Source organism: Pyxicephalus adspersus, chromosome 12, assembly GCF_032062135.1.
Source record: "Pyxicephalus adspersus chromosome 12, UCB_Pads_2.0, whole genome shotgun sequence".
Lineage (NCBI taxonomy): Eukaryota > Metazoa > Chordata > Amphibia > Anura > Pyxicephalidae > Pyxicephalus > Pyxicephalus adspersus.
Window position 1 is genome coordinate 24,013,567 of NC_092869.1, and position 16,430 is coordinate 24,029,996.

Genomic DNA, 16,430 nt, shown 5'->3' on the forward strand with positions numbered 1-16,430 from the left:
AAAAAAAAAAAAACATTGTGACCACAAGTTTAATAAACGTTGATTTTAGCATATAAAAGCATAACAAAACCGTAAAGGGCACTTCCTTTTGAAAGAGTCGACCCTCTCTTATAAAGAAGAGAAAACACAGAACCCCTTCACTGCTCTTTTAGATAACACATACAGGACCATCAAAAAGGATTCTTAATTGAAATTACACTGCAATATTTCTTGGTGTCAGGCCAGTGAAAGGAATATATTTATATTTATATATGTATATATATAACAAAATAATACATGTATAAAAATATTACGTGAATAGTTGCATTACATTTAATATTTATTCTGGAATATAGGGTTTCATTGGACCAAGACAAAAAAATCCTACTGTATATAGATATTGCTAAATAATATATATAATTTTAAACACGATTCCTATGGAAGTTTTTTATGATGGTCCAAAGAAAAGACAAAACCAGTTGAAAAAAAAAACCTCAAAGGATAATAGGCAAGAATATTATCAATAAATATACAACATACAGGGTGCAAAAGTAGAATAAAAACAAAAATATACTTGTGTAACATTAGCTAGATTCATCATAAAAACAAACAAAAATAATTGTCATAGAATGGTAAAAGCTGCAAAGATATACATATGGCACCCTGTATTGTACATAACATTAAAAAAACAGGAGGCTAAAATCTTAAATTATATCTAAAAGTCCAGTGTTATTCACTCAAATAAAATAGAAGTGTGAAAAAAACAAAACAAAATGTAAGATATAAAAGCACAGGGAGCATGAGTTTGGCACAAAAGCCAAAGTGAATGTGTGGTGCCTGCCTTTTCCCAAAGGCCACCGCTCATGATAACTAAACTCATCTGGACAACCTAAAGACATAGATTAAAACTAGGTCTTGTTTGCAGAGCCAGAGGAGCGCCGTAGCTTAATGGACATGCGGCTTTTGCTGGTCCGTGGTGACAGAGGGGATGCCAGTTCTGAGCCATCACCCTGAGCCGGTACGATCTCATTCTGTTCATCTGCTGAGCGAATCGCTGCTAAAGAAAACAACACAGATATTAGGCTGCATTAAAAAATAAACACAAATAGCAATTCTTCTTAAGATTTTCCAATATTATTAAACCCATGACCAAAAAATGAATTGGCATGTACATAATGTCAACACTTTACTGACCTCTTTAGGTGCAGTCACTCTAGAGCAATTTATCCTTCATGTTTCAAGCAGAAGCATTAAAGTAATCTATATCAGCCCTTTTACCAGAGCACAATAAAGAATAAAAGGTTAATAAGATCACTACTAGTGGGAAGGGGGCACTAGGCTGTTTATGGAGGGATCTGGATGAGTTTACTGCTTCTGCTGTGAACTTTAAAAATGAATTGCTTTACAGTATCTGCAGCTACAAGGGTCATTGAGAGATTTTTTAAAACCTCATTTAACACTTGTTAGCAATACAACTTCTATTGATTGCCTGTCCTTTAGATAATGTTTGTTCCCTGGTTGTCATGTCAATCTATTAAATAGCATCAATAGATTGTGAGCAACAGACCCGACAGGGTGTTAGACAAAAAAGTTCATCTAGTCTTTAGCAAGTTCTAAAAATGTTTAAACCTAACCTCAGGTGTAAAACAGCACACAACAAATTCTACTGATTTTAATAAACAAAGCTAAACATGGAAAAGCAATGTGTGAAAAACTAAGAACACCCCATGATTCAGTAACTTGAAGAAATGTCTAAAATCATTGTTTTCTGTATAGCTATCAGTCAGTTTAAAGTCTTTACCATACTTTATCAGAATTTTGGCACTCTTCTTTACAACGTTGCTTCAGTTTCATGTATTTTCTGTGTACAATGTCACAATTTTACCTGGGTTGTGGGTCTACTACACAATAGGCATATTTTTTACTATTTTGATTTGCATGTGTATTTTACACAAACCATAAACAATTTTATTTTAAAGCTGAACCTATGCAAACAAACACACCAATACATTTTTTTTTTTATTTAGGATAGGTTCTACCCGCCAAAGGATTTGTTTTGCTGTCTTGAGAGTAACACAATCTTGGCAGACAAGGCAAGTCTGATGACTGGTGACCAGTCAGATTGGTCACCTCTGTACCCTTAGAATGTGTTTGGCCAGTGAGAAGGTATATGAATGGTGAGCTCCTCACTCTACTACATGAATGGCCACATGTCCCCCAATCTTTTCATTTTTATCAGTACAGAAGCTACATATACATCATTTCTATGAGACAGATTTATTGTAAGTGCTCTAAGGCAGCACTAGCAGCATAACTGGAGTGAAAATAGGGCTTTTACACATGCACACAAGTGCATTCCTTGCTTAATCAGTCACCCCCTGTTCTTCATTATCACCTGCACTTGTTGTCCTTTACCAAACTGATCATCTGTTTCTGAATTTTTATCTGCTCAGCTTCCTCCCACCAGTTCCACTCTTTGCACTGTCTGCCCCATCTCCTCCCCTTCTCTCATAGTCGTCATTACTATTCTCTTTCTGTCCTAAACTTTCAGCAGAGCATTCCTTCTTCAATTAGCCCCTAAGTTCTTTTGCACCATTTCATGATTTCCCCAATAGTACTACAGCTCCACCAGTTTTCCATTATAAGGCCATGTGTACTTGCTTTTTTGCTACACAGATCCTTAGCCTCCCTCTTTGGTGACTGCAGTCAAGCACTAAAAGAATACTGATTTAGTTTGTAGAATGGGAAGTTTGGTGGTAGCTAGATACTAGCCTGCTGACTTGGTTAAACAGGAGTGCAATGCATAGGAGATTATGTGCACCAAGAACAAAGGTAAAGCATGAATAAAAGACTGTATGTAGAAGCACAAAAAATGTGCTGGCCCATTCAAAAAATTAACAGCAACATACCTGAAAGAAGAATACAGCGAACGCTTAGACTGACCAAAGTTTATAAATTATTGGTCTTTTCTGAGGAAGCTTGTGGAAACTTGAAATATGAGTTCACACCTCTAGCTGCCACTTCTTACCATTATGCACAGTACAAAGTTCTATAGATAAGTGAAAAGTACTCTTTACATGCAGTGATTTATTAGCAAAGAAAAAAGTAAGTGATTGGAGAGATTTAGCACTGTTTTAAAAACAAAACAAACGGAAGATGAAGAAAGATGAGAACCAATCATGTCTTACCTTTCATAAACAGAACAAAGATTTAATGATCTAAAGAGAGGAAATAAAGAAAATTTAAATATTATGATCAGAGAGAGCTGATTGGATAGGAAATTAACAAGAAAATGCAAATCATTTGTATCTGTTTTCCCATTTCACATAAAATAAGCATTTTGAAATGAAAAGAGAAAAAAATCATTACAAGTCACACTGGCAGTATGTAATAACAATCGCCTGGAAAAGAAAAAAACACTGGTCTGATTGAAAACATTTGTAACAATCTCTTAAATGAAGGTTCTTCCTCTCCGATGTATTGATTGCTGACAGCCATTAATTCAGCAATAACTGCTGTCTATAAATGTGCTTTAAATCTTTGTTTGTGTCACTGGTGTTATTGAAGAGCATCCATACAATCTGAAATTGGTTCATTGAGTGGAAGATAAATTGGCTCAGTAATACAATCTATGATATGGTAGCAAATATTCACTTTAACTAATCTCCAGGTAAACAACTAAGAAAGAAGATGAAATACAAATATGGCAGCTGTTTTACCAAAGGCTTTTTTATTTTTCTTGATCCAACATTGAGATTTACACGGTCACAAAGCTTAACCCTTTTTGTCAGCACAGGAGACTTAATTTTTCTCTGTTGCTGTTCAGTAACACTTACAGGTCTTATCCCTCCCTCAATCTTTTACTGAACAATGAAGTAGAAGCTGAGGGAGCTGGAAAACAAAGTGATGGGTGGAAACAACCCAAATCCCTGAAACAACATGGACAGACTCAGGTATTATGCCAAACAGATCTCCCTGTTATAGTATCCTCGAAATACTAGCCAAGGAGTCAGCCAATCCTATCAATTTTGGATTGGTTGATCATTCAAATAAAGGCAAGGCTAAAGACCACTATTCTAGCTAAAGTCAGACATTGATCACCTAATTGGAAAATGGAAAGAGATTCTACGGACATAAGTAGTAAATATCCCACTTAAGTTCCCTTAAGTGGGATATTTGCCAACCCTGAAATGCAGTATTTATATGTGAACATGAAAGACAGGCAGGGTTTTTTTTGGCAAAAATCATCTTATATTTTTTACATATTCATAAGGTAAACAATATTTGCTTGCTTGTACAGTATATTTTAGTATGGCCTTGTTTCTTGAGGTCCGGTAGCTATACACTAGACATGGATCATCTATTTACTGGTATTATCATTTCCGTATAGCATAAAGCAAACCATATGTACGAAGAACATGAATAGGTATGGGTGTTTTGCATGCAGCCTTGTTATCCGACGCGTTTTGCCCTTTGTGGGCTTCCTCAGGGGTAGCTGTGCACTTAATGTAGCTGTTTGCGTGTGATATTTTTTTTTGTTACCAAGAATTTCTGGAGTAGACCGATGCTTTTTTGGAGGGTAATAGTTCTATATTTTTGTGGTTTCTGTCCTTCATGTTCGCAGAAATTGATCACACTCAGCATAGAAAAATACTCACCCTACTGCTGACCAGAGATGCAAACTAGAACTAGTTATGTCTTTTGGGTGGATGACACCTTACATCATTCAACCCACTTTTTATAAGCCGAGGGAGTCAAAAATCAACCTCCTGGGGGGACCCAATAAAGCCATCCTGGGTTCACTGGCTTGGCTTCACAGGCGTCTTCCAATTGTTCTAGTTCTCACAAGTACCTCCACATCTTCTTTGATCTTCCTGGAGCTGATCACTGGTCTTTGCCATTTGGGCTATTCTTCTATCCATCCGAATGGTAGTTTTCCATTTTCTTCCACAACTTTCAGGTTTTGGTAGCCATTTTAAAGCAATTGGAATCATTTTAGCTATATGTTTTAACCTCTCCAGTCAACTTTTTAATCAAAGTACGTTGTTCTACTGAACAATGTCTGGAACAATTCATTTTACTCAGGGAGAAACGCACTGTAATCAGCACGTACAACATTTGCTATCCTAAATAAGGGTTGCAATTGACACTTTTTTTACAAAATGAATGACCTTACCAATTGAACTTCACACTGCTGTTATTTTGAACAGCCTAATATTCAATTTCCTTCACTTCATATAAAAGGAATACCACAAATTTGATACAATGTTCTTCATGTTTTGATTCGGAATAGAATGTGCAGTGTTCCCAATGCATTTGTGTGTATGGAAATAAATGGCATTTCAGCCTTTTCACCTTTTTAAACATACTGCTATAAATCTGAGCACATACACACACACACCAGCAAGTCTTGTATATAATAAAATAAATGTAATACAGTTAACTTGGCATCCTGGAGTTATTAGAAAAAATAAAAAAGCAGAAAAGCAATCATCAAAAAGCAACATGGTCTGCTGAGCTTGGCATCCTCAACAATCAATCCAAGACCACCTGTGATGGTATATTTATAAGTAATATTTTTAGACACCAAGTAGAAAATACAATTGAATGCTAGATTTTCCTGCCAGATGATAGAACATATTGTGAACCTTCAGAACAAAAATGTACAGTGACTCACCCTATTGGATGAGGGTTATGGGTTTATAGAACACTGAAAACAAAGTTATCGCATTTGTTATTCTGGGGCAAGTATGTTTGTTCCTGAGACAAAAATATTTACTGACTTTTCTATATAAACTATACGAATATTAAGTTTATCTGCAACTATTTAACTTGCTTGGGAAAGGCTCTTTGGTAATAAAGGGGCTCATGCCATGCATAGAGACATTGCAGAACAGTGATAAACATGTTCAACCAATCTTTCATATAGTTAAACTGGGCAATAGCAATAAACATTCCACAATTTAAATGGAACAACAAATATAACATTAAAAAAGTGACATTAAATATAGTGGTAAGAACACAAGACCTTGATTACTTTCCTGTGATGAGACTATCAGCTCCAGAATTTCTAGAAAAATATGTATACTTTTTATCTACAGTGACACTTTTTTTTTAAATCTAAAACGTCCACAGGGGGTGCACTGTAAAAGTTGATCAGGTAACAGATTATAACATTAAAATGAGAGGACATGTGTGATGCATGTAGTATATATATGTATTAATAAAAAGCCTACTATGATTTGAATAGTAAAAAAATACATGTCTTACACTTATGTCCTTTAAAATATCAACTTATAAGCCTCTTATGACAAAAGAATAGACACATAAATCACACAAATACAGACACATCTGTATACATAATAATAATAATAAAAAAACAACTTACGTGCATTCACTAGGTGGTAATTATGGTGTGGAGCTGGACAGAAAACTTGCGCAGCATAGTCTTCAAATGTGGTTGGCTCCACGTGTTGCTGGATTATTGAATCCAAGTACCGCATCCTCTCCTCAAAGCTTTATACTTGGGTTAAGAAAACACTTAACATGCAGATAGTGGATCATAAAGGGCTCTATTACAGTTCCCCCAATTATGATTCACAGCCTGAGCACATTTGTTTTTCTATTATAAATGAACAAAGAACTCTATAAAACCATGACCTTCATGCAAAACCATTCAATACACCCTAAGTACTGAACCAAACGGCATTCTGGTAGTGACGAGGGAACCAAACTGTGATTTGGGAAAGTTGATTTGTGCATACTTGTTCCAAGATGTTAATTTATAGCAATTCTTTACAATATACTGAGTTGAACCAGATTACCAGAAACAAAATAGAAATACAAACACTTATAAATGACAATTATAGATTCATAGGCTTATCTATCCTAGGATCTGAAAAGTCTGAAATTGACATAACACTGCTGAATATTTATGCCTTGGGATCCAGAGAACCCTGTCCCAGCATTGCTTGATCTCTCCCACTAACCCTGCGGTCCCATGCACTGGCTTTATTATAAATTTAAATTCTACTTTCTTTGTAATGCTCATTTTGAAACCCTAGTGCAGTGCAGAAGTACCGACACCTTACCCAACACTTTGATATGGACCCTCCCAGACATATGCGGGAGATGTAAGTTAATAGGCAGCTGTGTAGTAAAACACACCCACAACTTTTATTTACTTTTAAGTTTTATCTGTGTAGACAAAATTCTATTTTGTTGATGACTTTCATGTAATCTTGTGATGGGAGTTGTGTGCCTGTATAAAATAGGAAGAGGCTACAGAAGTCTCTCCCAGCTGCTGATCTCGGTGCAGTTAATAGAATCTTCAGATTCACAGCAAGTCTCCCTTGCACATGAAAAACTGCCCTTTATGTATTACCAAAACTAATTTTCTATTTGGCTGAAAAATAAAAAAAAACACTGTTCTCTTCTGTCTCCTGTGGTGCTTTTCATTATGTTTAGTTCACTCAAAGTCTAAGCTATTCCTCCGAGGAAGAAAGGAAGGACCAAAAAAGGAGGCTAGAGGGACAGAATGAGCTTGTTAGCACATTAGAAGTGTGGCATCTAGGTGGGCTTTAGAAAACCCCACTGGTGTGTTAACTTATCACTCTAGGCATGCTGAGAATGAGGCGCTTCAATTGATCCCTCTTGTTCACACTAGAAGGAGCATAAAGCAGCACTTTGCATTAGCACAAATACTATACAAAAAAGGAAGATTTACTGTGAGGTCTGAGGGACTGTTAACCTTCCACATGATCATATAAAACTAGAAATACACTATACGAAATAATATCCATATCTGTAAATTATTAATAAATAAATGAGTTTTTTTTTTTTGGTTCATGAATTTATACAGTCAGAGCCAGTGTTACATTTAACACAATGCCCAAAGCTCACTATAAAAATTACAATCTATATCTAATAGTAACACTTACTGCGGCACTGACAAATCAATGGGTCTCACCTATGGCATGCAGGTACCAGTTTACATCGAGAGTGCTGGCACCACTACCAATCTTGAGTTTGTTTTCCTGATTGGATAGGGTACAGGCTTCAATTTTTTTAAGCTAGATGGGAAGAAAATTTAGGCGGACGGCAGCCCGTGTTGTGACCCAACTTATCAGTAACCACCCAAAAACAGCCAGGTGGTTACTGAAAAGTGCCAGGTGGTGGGCATGGCTAAAAGGGGCTGGGGAGAACACTGGGGTACTTGAAGGCGTATAAGCTCATTGCTAGGCTTTGAACCCAAGTGGTGATGATTCTAGCTACTTCCTGTCTCTCCAGCATCACCAATAACTCCAACTGTGCTCTTATGTTGTCACCCTACCATAAGTTCTAATTTTTACTATTTGGAAACCTAACCCAAAAAATTATTGTAGCCTTTACTATGCAGTCTAGAGAGAGAAGTGGCTTCAAAGAAGCTACAGTTATGTCCCCAGCACCTTTTAGCTTGGTGCACCACTCTTTTCAGTAACCAGCTGTTTTTGGGTGGTTACTAAAAGTTAGGTCACAATACAGGGGCTGCCACCCACCTACAGCTTCCATCCGGCTTAAAAAATTTCAGAGGAGAACACTGGGCTAATAGAAGAAAGCATGCTGAATGCTACTCCAAGAGAATTCATACTCCTGAAGTCTTTCCTCTGGTCAATCCTGCACTCAGTGGATCCTCCTGCTGACCCCAAATCCATGAATGTGTCCTAGTCTAAGGTCAACATAAATTTCTAGCGATTATGCTTTCAGGTCTGTGACCCAAAGTTTGCAGCCAGAGAGATTTAAAAAGTAGATAAGCATCAGTAACCATTGTATTTCTCAATGTCTCCTCCAAAGATAATTTGTATTTTTGATATTGAATTTTGGTTGACTTCAGCTTTAAAGTATAAGACGAGCCCCCAAAAATCAACCTATTAATTACTCGTTCACCATTAACATTGTTCAGTGTTTCTTGGTTTCCATAGGTGATCTATATTCAAAGAATTCTTTGTGTACAGAAAACAAATGGTGCCAGAAACTCACTAATAAATACTATTCATATATAGTGCAAGTATCAGCAGCCTATGTATAAAGGCTGCACATGAAGGGTATGCTGAACACCACCCTTTTGGACATGCTTCACCTATATCAATCTGGGGAAAGGAGAAAATGTATAGTCAAAAATACAAATCTTGGTTATTTTTAACAAGGTATACGGTTAAATGGAAAAGTGCAAATTTATATTTTCTTTGGTAAAAAAAAAAGCGGCCCTGGCCAGTAATTGCAGGACTCATGGCATGTCTTGCTTTTTAAACCTGGTAGATAACCAGATGACTCTAATCCAAAACAGGTGCCTCCGGCTAAACTGGCAGATTCTGCTTTGAGGCATCTGCCTTGACTGTGCCATGGTTTTATTAAAAGGTGCTAAATTAATGGAGTGGAACTGTAAGTCTGTCTATAGCTAAGCTTTATTTTTTTTGAATACCTCCCTAGGAGCCAAAATTGTAAAAAAAAATTGTATACAAAAAAGAAAAATGTAATCAAGAAAGCTTTTAAATTTTTACAAGAGGGTAGAAGATATGTGGGTCTTTTTTCAGGCACCCCAAGGCTGGACAGTAGTCTATTCCAAAAAAAATGTAAAACATTTCCTGGCATAGAACCTTAGCAGTTCAAAGTGAAAGCTGTACTTCAATATTTTAAGAAAAGAAGATCAATGAGAACTACCTTGTTTTGCCTTCTGGTAAATACATGTGAGATGTAGAATGTGGATGTGTCTAATTCCAACCTAAAGTTTGAAGGCAAATATAATAATAATAAAATTGGGCGGCAGAAAGGGTGCAAACTGGTGAACATAAACGGACCCTATTTGCAGTAAGCAGGGGACTGTATTCTAGGAAACTGCCCATTTGTGGTTTATTTAGCCATTAAGAATCTTGTAACAATACTTAATTTTCACTTTAGCTGGCAGGTTTTAGCAATATGCCAAGCAGACCTTGGTTAGATTGGACCCCCATCTATATTCCTAAAGCCTACTACGGTATATAAGATAGTCAACCAGTAACCCTGACCTAGGTAATTGTTTAGCAAGCTCGGCAGACATGGGCAAAACAAGCAGTCGATGGAGAGCAGCAGACAGGCAATCTGTCTAAAAAGCTAGCACCAGTGGTAATCCACTGTTAAGCTCCCCAGCATGTAGACATAGACACGTTCAGCTGCCTACACCATGAGAAGTAAATTACTCAAGGCTTATCTGCATCTATGTGCAGGGCAATCACATCCTGGCTCAATTGAATCTTGTAATTATTATGAACGCACATAAAGTTTGATTGTATTACTTAAAGTGAACTGTGACAAATGACAGCCAAAGACACTGTCTCTATCTTCCCGATAAGCTTCATATTAGTTTAAACTAATGCACACTGTGCCCCTGGGGGTCAGCTGGCTTAGATTCTAGAACAATAATCTAGATTTAAATATATGCAGCAACCAGAGCTACAAATGGCTTTCACTATATTTATGTCTACAATTAAATAAAGAGATGTCCAAGCCTGATTTGTAAACATTGTGCATATTCCCAAACGATAAATCAGTAGAACAAAATACAAACTTTAATTCAGAGAGCTAAACTTTCATACAAACTTAATTCTAAATATTAATACATTACAAATTATGGTACATAAAAACTTGTATTTTCTATGTAAAGGTTGACTAAGGCTATTCTATGTAATGTCATTATTCATGCTGCTTCACAAATCTTTTACTCAGAATTTTCACCCTACATAAAAGGGTAGACAATCCTTTCGTTTAAAGTAAACCCGATGACCCCAATCCGGGGACCCGATGGAAGAAACCTCCCGATGGACAGGTTGATTTGCAGGATTGAATGTAAGTGTGATTTTAATGTTTTGGGTTTACTTCCACTTTAAACAAGATCCCTTCATAATTACTAATTAAGACTGTTATTGGCAAATTCAATCATATCAGAATTTATTTTTAGCTGATGATTGATAAAGGTCATGAGCTGGTTAGGATTTTGAGTTGGCAGGCCATTGCTCTTTGCTTTAATAAACATATTCCATAGTGTTTAACACATTCTGATAGACCATGAAATGTGGGATTACAAAAACATGTTGCACATTGTTCTTGCAGAAATGGGTGCGATAGGGGAAAAAAACTAACTTTCCTAATGTTTTCACTGGGTGCTCATGGGTTTCTATGCTAAACTGGGTATTAAAAAGACAAAAAAAAAATGCAGTCAAGCAGAATCAAGGAAAATTTAAGTCTTTGCCAAATAAGCCTCTTACAGCTCTTCTCTGCTACAAATGAAAGGTTAATGTGTGACACAGCAAGAGCACAGCTTTTCAGTGCCAATCCAAGCCTCTATAATTATCACAAATCTCATTTTTCCCCTCATTTTTGTCAGCGTGTGCAGAGTTTCTGGTTATAACCTGCAGATGGTGTTGGGAGGCAGATTCCTCTCACTCCCCTATAACCTCTTCTTCCAGAAGCTGTCAAACTGTTTTGAGAAATTTGCAACAGGACAATACAGCTATTGTGAATGCTGGCGGTCAGCACTTCCCACTGTGAGAAGCTCCTGCTGGCCCTGATTGGTGTCTATAAGAACAAAGGCCCAGATTTAGGCCCCCATTAAGACGACCAAGCCAAGCGCTGCTATCAGGCTGTAACATATGCCAACACTGATGGCAGGCCTCTTGGGCTTATGAGAAGGAAGCTCCAAGTTCACACCCTGCTTTCTGCGCATGCCTTTGTCATAGGCATGGCAATGTTCAAATGGCATTGGACGCTTAAAATTCGTGAGGAGCCCTCTCTGCTATTGTTAGCAGCAGATGTGTACAGACTCCAAAGCCTTATCAAATCACAATGTTTTGTCCCACTAGAGAATTTACTCTTCACCATTATGCAAGACTTTGGCATTGGGCGTATGGGAAATACAAGTTTAACCAAACACACTGCATATCTTATTGACCTCACAGAGGTGCATGATGGTAACAGATTAGTTGCTGAATAAAGGCTGCAACTAAAAGATCATTAAACAATGAATACAAAGCTTGGCAAGGTTTTCTTACATATCAGAGTTTCCTAAAATACAGACATATTTATTATTAGGTCAAATTTGTTTTTATAACAACATTTAATTTGACCATTTACTTTAACAACATTGATATGGAAAACAAATGTGCCATGGGTTTCTTCTATGAATACAGTTTTCTTCCCTATTTTTTGTTCTGCTAACCTGTAACTTCTTTCAGCCACTTTTCATCTACTTGCACATGCTTCAGTGGCATCTGCATAGCATTGCACATTTATGGACTTGGTTTACAATGGCAGAACTTGTCAGCAAAATAGGTGTCTACATAGTCACTTACAGGCTCCACTGGAAGCACATCAGAAAGGGTGGCAACCTAGGGGATCATCTGAGAGATTGAAATGCTATCACTCAATCAGAGGAACTGCGTACAATTTCATTGTACTGGTTGGACACAATAAGAATTTTTTATGTTCCCTATAAGACAGCAAACCTTTTTATTTTTTAAGATTAGGTCCAATTTCAATAAATTGTGTACACTGAGTAAGAACCAGAAATCCTTTTTTTTTTTTTTTTTTAAATCAGAGAATCTGCAAGTCTATGTAACTCTTTTAAGGTTCTAGTGGCACATTCACAAAAATTTCAGTTTTAATCTGTGATTGGCATCTGTCAGTAACATATATCCGGTGTGCAGTACACATTACATTTTACACGTATTGCTTTGCTATGCAGAAGTTTTGACTCTGCACAAGTTGACAGGGAGATGAGATGGCTGTTCCAGATTCTGGAGAGGTAGCAAGTATCTCGAATAAAATAGAAAGGACTGTATTTATCATAAAGAATGGTTTAGAGGTAAGAATCCAGCAGAGGCTGCCTCATATATAGATTTGCAAAATGTAGTAAACAAGAATAACAAGCCTTATGACTTATTTAGAGAAGTTGCTATGAGTTATGAGTTACAAAACACTCCATGGTATTATTGTTTTTGTTAGAGCAGTAAATCAATGGTTAAAGTCACAAACTGTAACCAATCTGGAAAGGGAACAGTTAATAAATCCCACTGGCAAACACACAGCTCAGCCGTGGTCCCGCAAGGCCTGTTACAGTAGTTCTAAGCGTTACAGTAGCAGCCATAATGCCATTGAAAGGTTAAGGACAACAATGCAGTCTGAGTTTCTGCTGAACTCTGAGGCTTTTAAAGAAATTATCACAGGGGAAAAATAACCCAGCTATCAACAGGTAAGTAATACACTACTGGCTGACACCAAAGCATCTCCGACTAGTTCAGAAAGGAGCAATTGTTCTTCAGATCGCTGCCTGTTGTACCTTCTCATTGTAATTGCAGGAGGCAGCTGTTAAAAGTGGGCACCGGAGACAAAATGTAGCAGCTTAGAGGTTTGGAAAAGCTGGCAAACTCGCTGGAGGATAAGGACAAACTAGGGGAGGGCGAGGGACCTCAGAGCCAGAGCCACGGGCAGTGATAGAGACAGATTGCTGTAATTCTGTCTGATTGATCCAAGAAGCAACTTGCGATCAATAAATGGCCTATTTCACTCAGGAGCACAAATACACATTTGTTAAAACTCTTACACCACTAGAAACAAGGCCTTCGAGGGGGTTGGCAAAGTTTTTTCCCTAACACTGGCTACTTAAATATCTACTTAAAAAACTGGGATCCATTTGTTTTGAAAGAATGGGGAGGCACACAAGGAGGGCGATCTCCTTCCAGGACAATTATCTATTTTTTTTTTTTCGCTCACGGACTTATTATTTGAATCTCTATTTATTAGGAGGGCTCTGGGTGTTTTGTTCTGTTCAGCTTTAGAAATGGTATTCACTTTTTGCCAATGTAGTTTTTTAGGTGCAATTATTTAAACGAGCTCTATTATATTTTTTCCATTTTAAGGTATTATACGTCAGGACTCAAATCGCTGGTTTAAAAATGGTACAGTACTTCCGGCTTTAATGAAACCTTGTTCAATGTTCTGATGGTTCACTGTAAACTTTTCAATGCAAAGATAACATTTTAAAGCAACCTTGTATTTAAGACTACTTCTATCATGTACATTGTCCCTTGCTATTCTAATCTGCTGCTTCTGCCCCCTACAAACCGTATGCTCTAAAGCAGGGGTCAGCAAACTTTTTGGACCACCAGGCCATTTCAGGAGGTCAAGAAGGCACATTAGGGCCTAAGAAACACGGTGTTCAAAAAAAGGATTTTTAAGACCATGACTGCAAGCTAGAAGCCTCAGTCATCCGCTTATTCGCGGTGTAGTCTCTGTACGTGTGCATGTGCTTGGCATTGAAATGCCCCTTGAGATTCGAACGCTTGAAAGTGCTGTTGGTGTCGTTGCACACTAAACACAGGGCAGGGCTTTGTTGCCGCCAGTCCATTTGGGGCTGACGACACGACGTTCAAGGTCAACCTTCCGGAGACTGGTAGCTGTGCATTGCTTCTGCTCTTTAGGCATAGTATTTGGGGTTACTGTGGTTGAACTCGATGATATGTATGAAATTGCGGGAACTTGCGATAATTCTAATAGGCCGGCTCCAATAACAAATAACTAGGGGGGCATTAGGCTGGACTGAAATACTGACTAGGCCGTATCCGGCCTAAGGCCGGAGTTTGTCTACCTCAGCTCTATAGTATAGGTGGAAGTTGTGCTCTTCCTGCAAATGAGCCTTGGGGCATAACTGGCCAATTGCCAAGGTTGCCCCAGAGCTGTTACAAGAAGTAAAATTGCTCAGCATTATGGTATAGGTATACTTAGTAAGAAAGTCTGCACAGGTTGTTTAGGAAGGCTGAAGTGGTGAAAGGGAATGTGGACAAGTGTAGGCACCTACACTAGTGCCTGCTACCAGCTGGTAATCAGACACTTTTAAATACAAATACAGTTTTAAATACTGAATAATAATAAAATATTAAATACTATTGGTATCAGCTTCATGTGGTTGCTTTTACAGTAAAATCCAGACAAAAGGGAAAGAGCAACACAATGCACCAATAATTTGTATGCTCGTGTGCTAACAGGAAACATGTCAACATAATGAATAAAAACAGGGTCAGAAAGATAAGCTCATCAGTCTGCTGTGTCTTTTTTTAATATCCAGTCACATGAAGGGGAATGAATAGGACTGTGTACATGTCACATGGTTCTCGCCCGATATAAGTAGTTGGACTCATCCTGGGACAGAATCTGACATGTGAACATGTCAGGTCGCCTGATGTTGTTCATGGATCCGTCAGAACGGATCCAAGAAAGACAGATGACATACATCCGCGATACAAGTGAAGTAAGAAGAGCTCAGCGGGGTGCTGCTTACATGTTCTCCCTCCTCACCTCTCTGTAGAACAGAATGCGCTGTGTGTACAGCACTCGTTCGTTCATTTGTCAGTTTTTTATCGCTAGAAACGATCATAAAACATTGTTTCCAGCAACGAAAATTGTGTGTGTTTATGCAGCCTAACACCTATAAATGTACCTTAATTGCAGCAGGTCTCCTGATTGCTAATGATGGCTATACTGTATAAAACCCAGGACTGGATGTGCAGAATAGACAGAAATAAAAATCCTATTTACAATAAGTAAATGCATGTAGTTTGCATGTAGTTCAGCTTCAAAGGATTTATGCTTCATTAAATCATCATTTTTCAAAAAATAAGCTGTCATTGTGACCTATTTTTTTAATGCGGCCCTCTATATTAGAGAAAACTCTGATCCATGAATTAAATGACTTAAAATGTAGCTTCCTATAAGAAAATAGATAATATCTAAGGAATCAATAATCAAATCAACCTTTAAAAGTTATTCTGAAAATTGATTCACACATTTTTGTAGCTCATAAATTCCAGGCAAAAGGATACAAGCTTTGATAGAGCGGGATGAGAGATTTAAGAGCTCGGCTGGCGTTAATGGCTGTCGCTCGGACCAGGCCTGGAAGGATTTTGCCATTCACAATGGCTCCATCGAAAAGTGGTCCAAAAAATGGGATCTGTGGAGAAGACCAATGTTATAAAGAATCCATTTATCTTTTCCAAATCACAATACAAAGGATGCAACTGCTGTCAGTGCTGTGTGGTCCACAAACACTGGCATGTGAGTAGTATTCAACCCAGCAGCTTCTGAGTATCAAAAGAATTTGTAGAAAAGAAAACCCACGTCAGATAAGTAACAATAACATTTTCTGACCATATAAATCAGCCAGATACCAACATGTCAGAACTGAATTGCAGGCCATAGCTGTGTTTTTTGTTAAAAAAACTGTGATGATTTCAAATCCAGTGGGTGGTGCATTTGATGACTGGTCTGCCATGAAAAATGCCATTTATCCAAAAGCCTTTTCTTCTGCAGATGTATTCTAAAAGTATATTTATTGGCAAAACTGTAGAAAGTAAAGGAGAAACAAGTGCAAGCTAACCCTACACAAT

The 16,430-nt window shown here is 37.6% G+C and overlaps 1 protein-coding gene across 1 annotated transcript in view; it reads right to left on the minus strand.

Moving 5' to 3' along the window:
- Window positions 1–11: 11 nt before the first annotated feature.
- Window positions 12–16,430, minus strand: part of RALGAPA1 (Ral GTPase activating protein catalytic subunit alpha 1) — a 110,919-nt gene continuing 94,500 nt past the window's right edge. Inside the window, exons 38-40 of the mRNA XM_072427635.1 lie at window positions 15,867–15,994; window positions 6,368–6,495; window positions 12–1,036 (exon numbers count right to left, since the gene is read on the minus strand). Coding sequence (XP_072283736.1) covers window positions 888–1,036; window positions 6,368–6,495; window positions 15,867–15,994 — 405 coding nt within the window. The 3' untranslated portion in view covers window positions 12–887. The remainder of the gene's footprint in view (window positions 1,037–6,367; window positions 6,496–15,866; window positions 15,995–16,430) is intronic.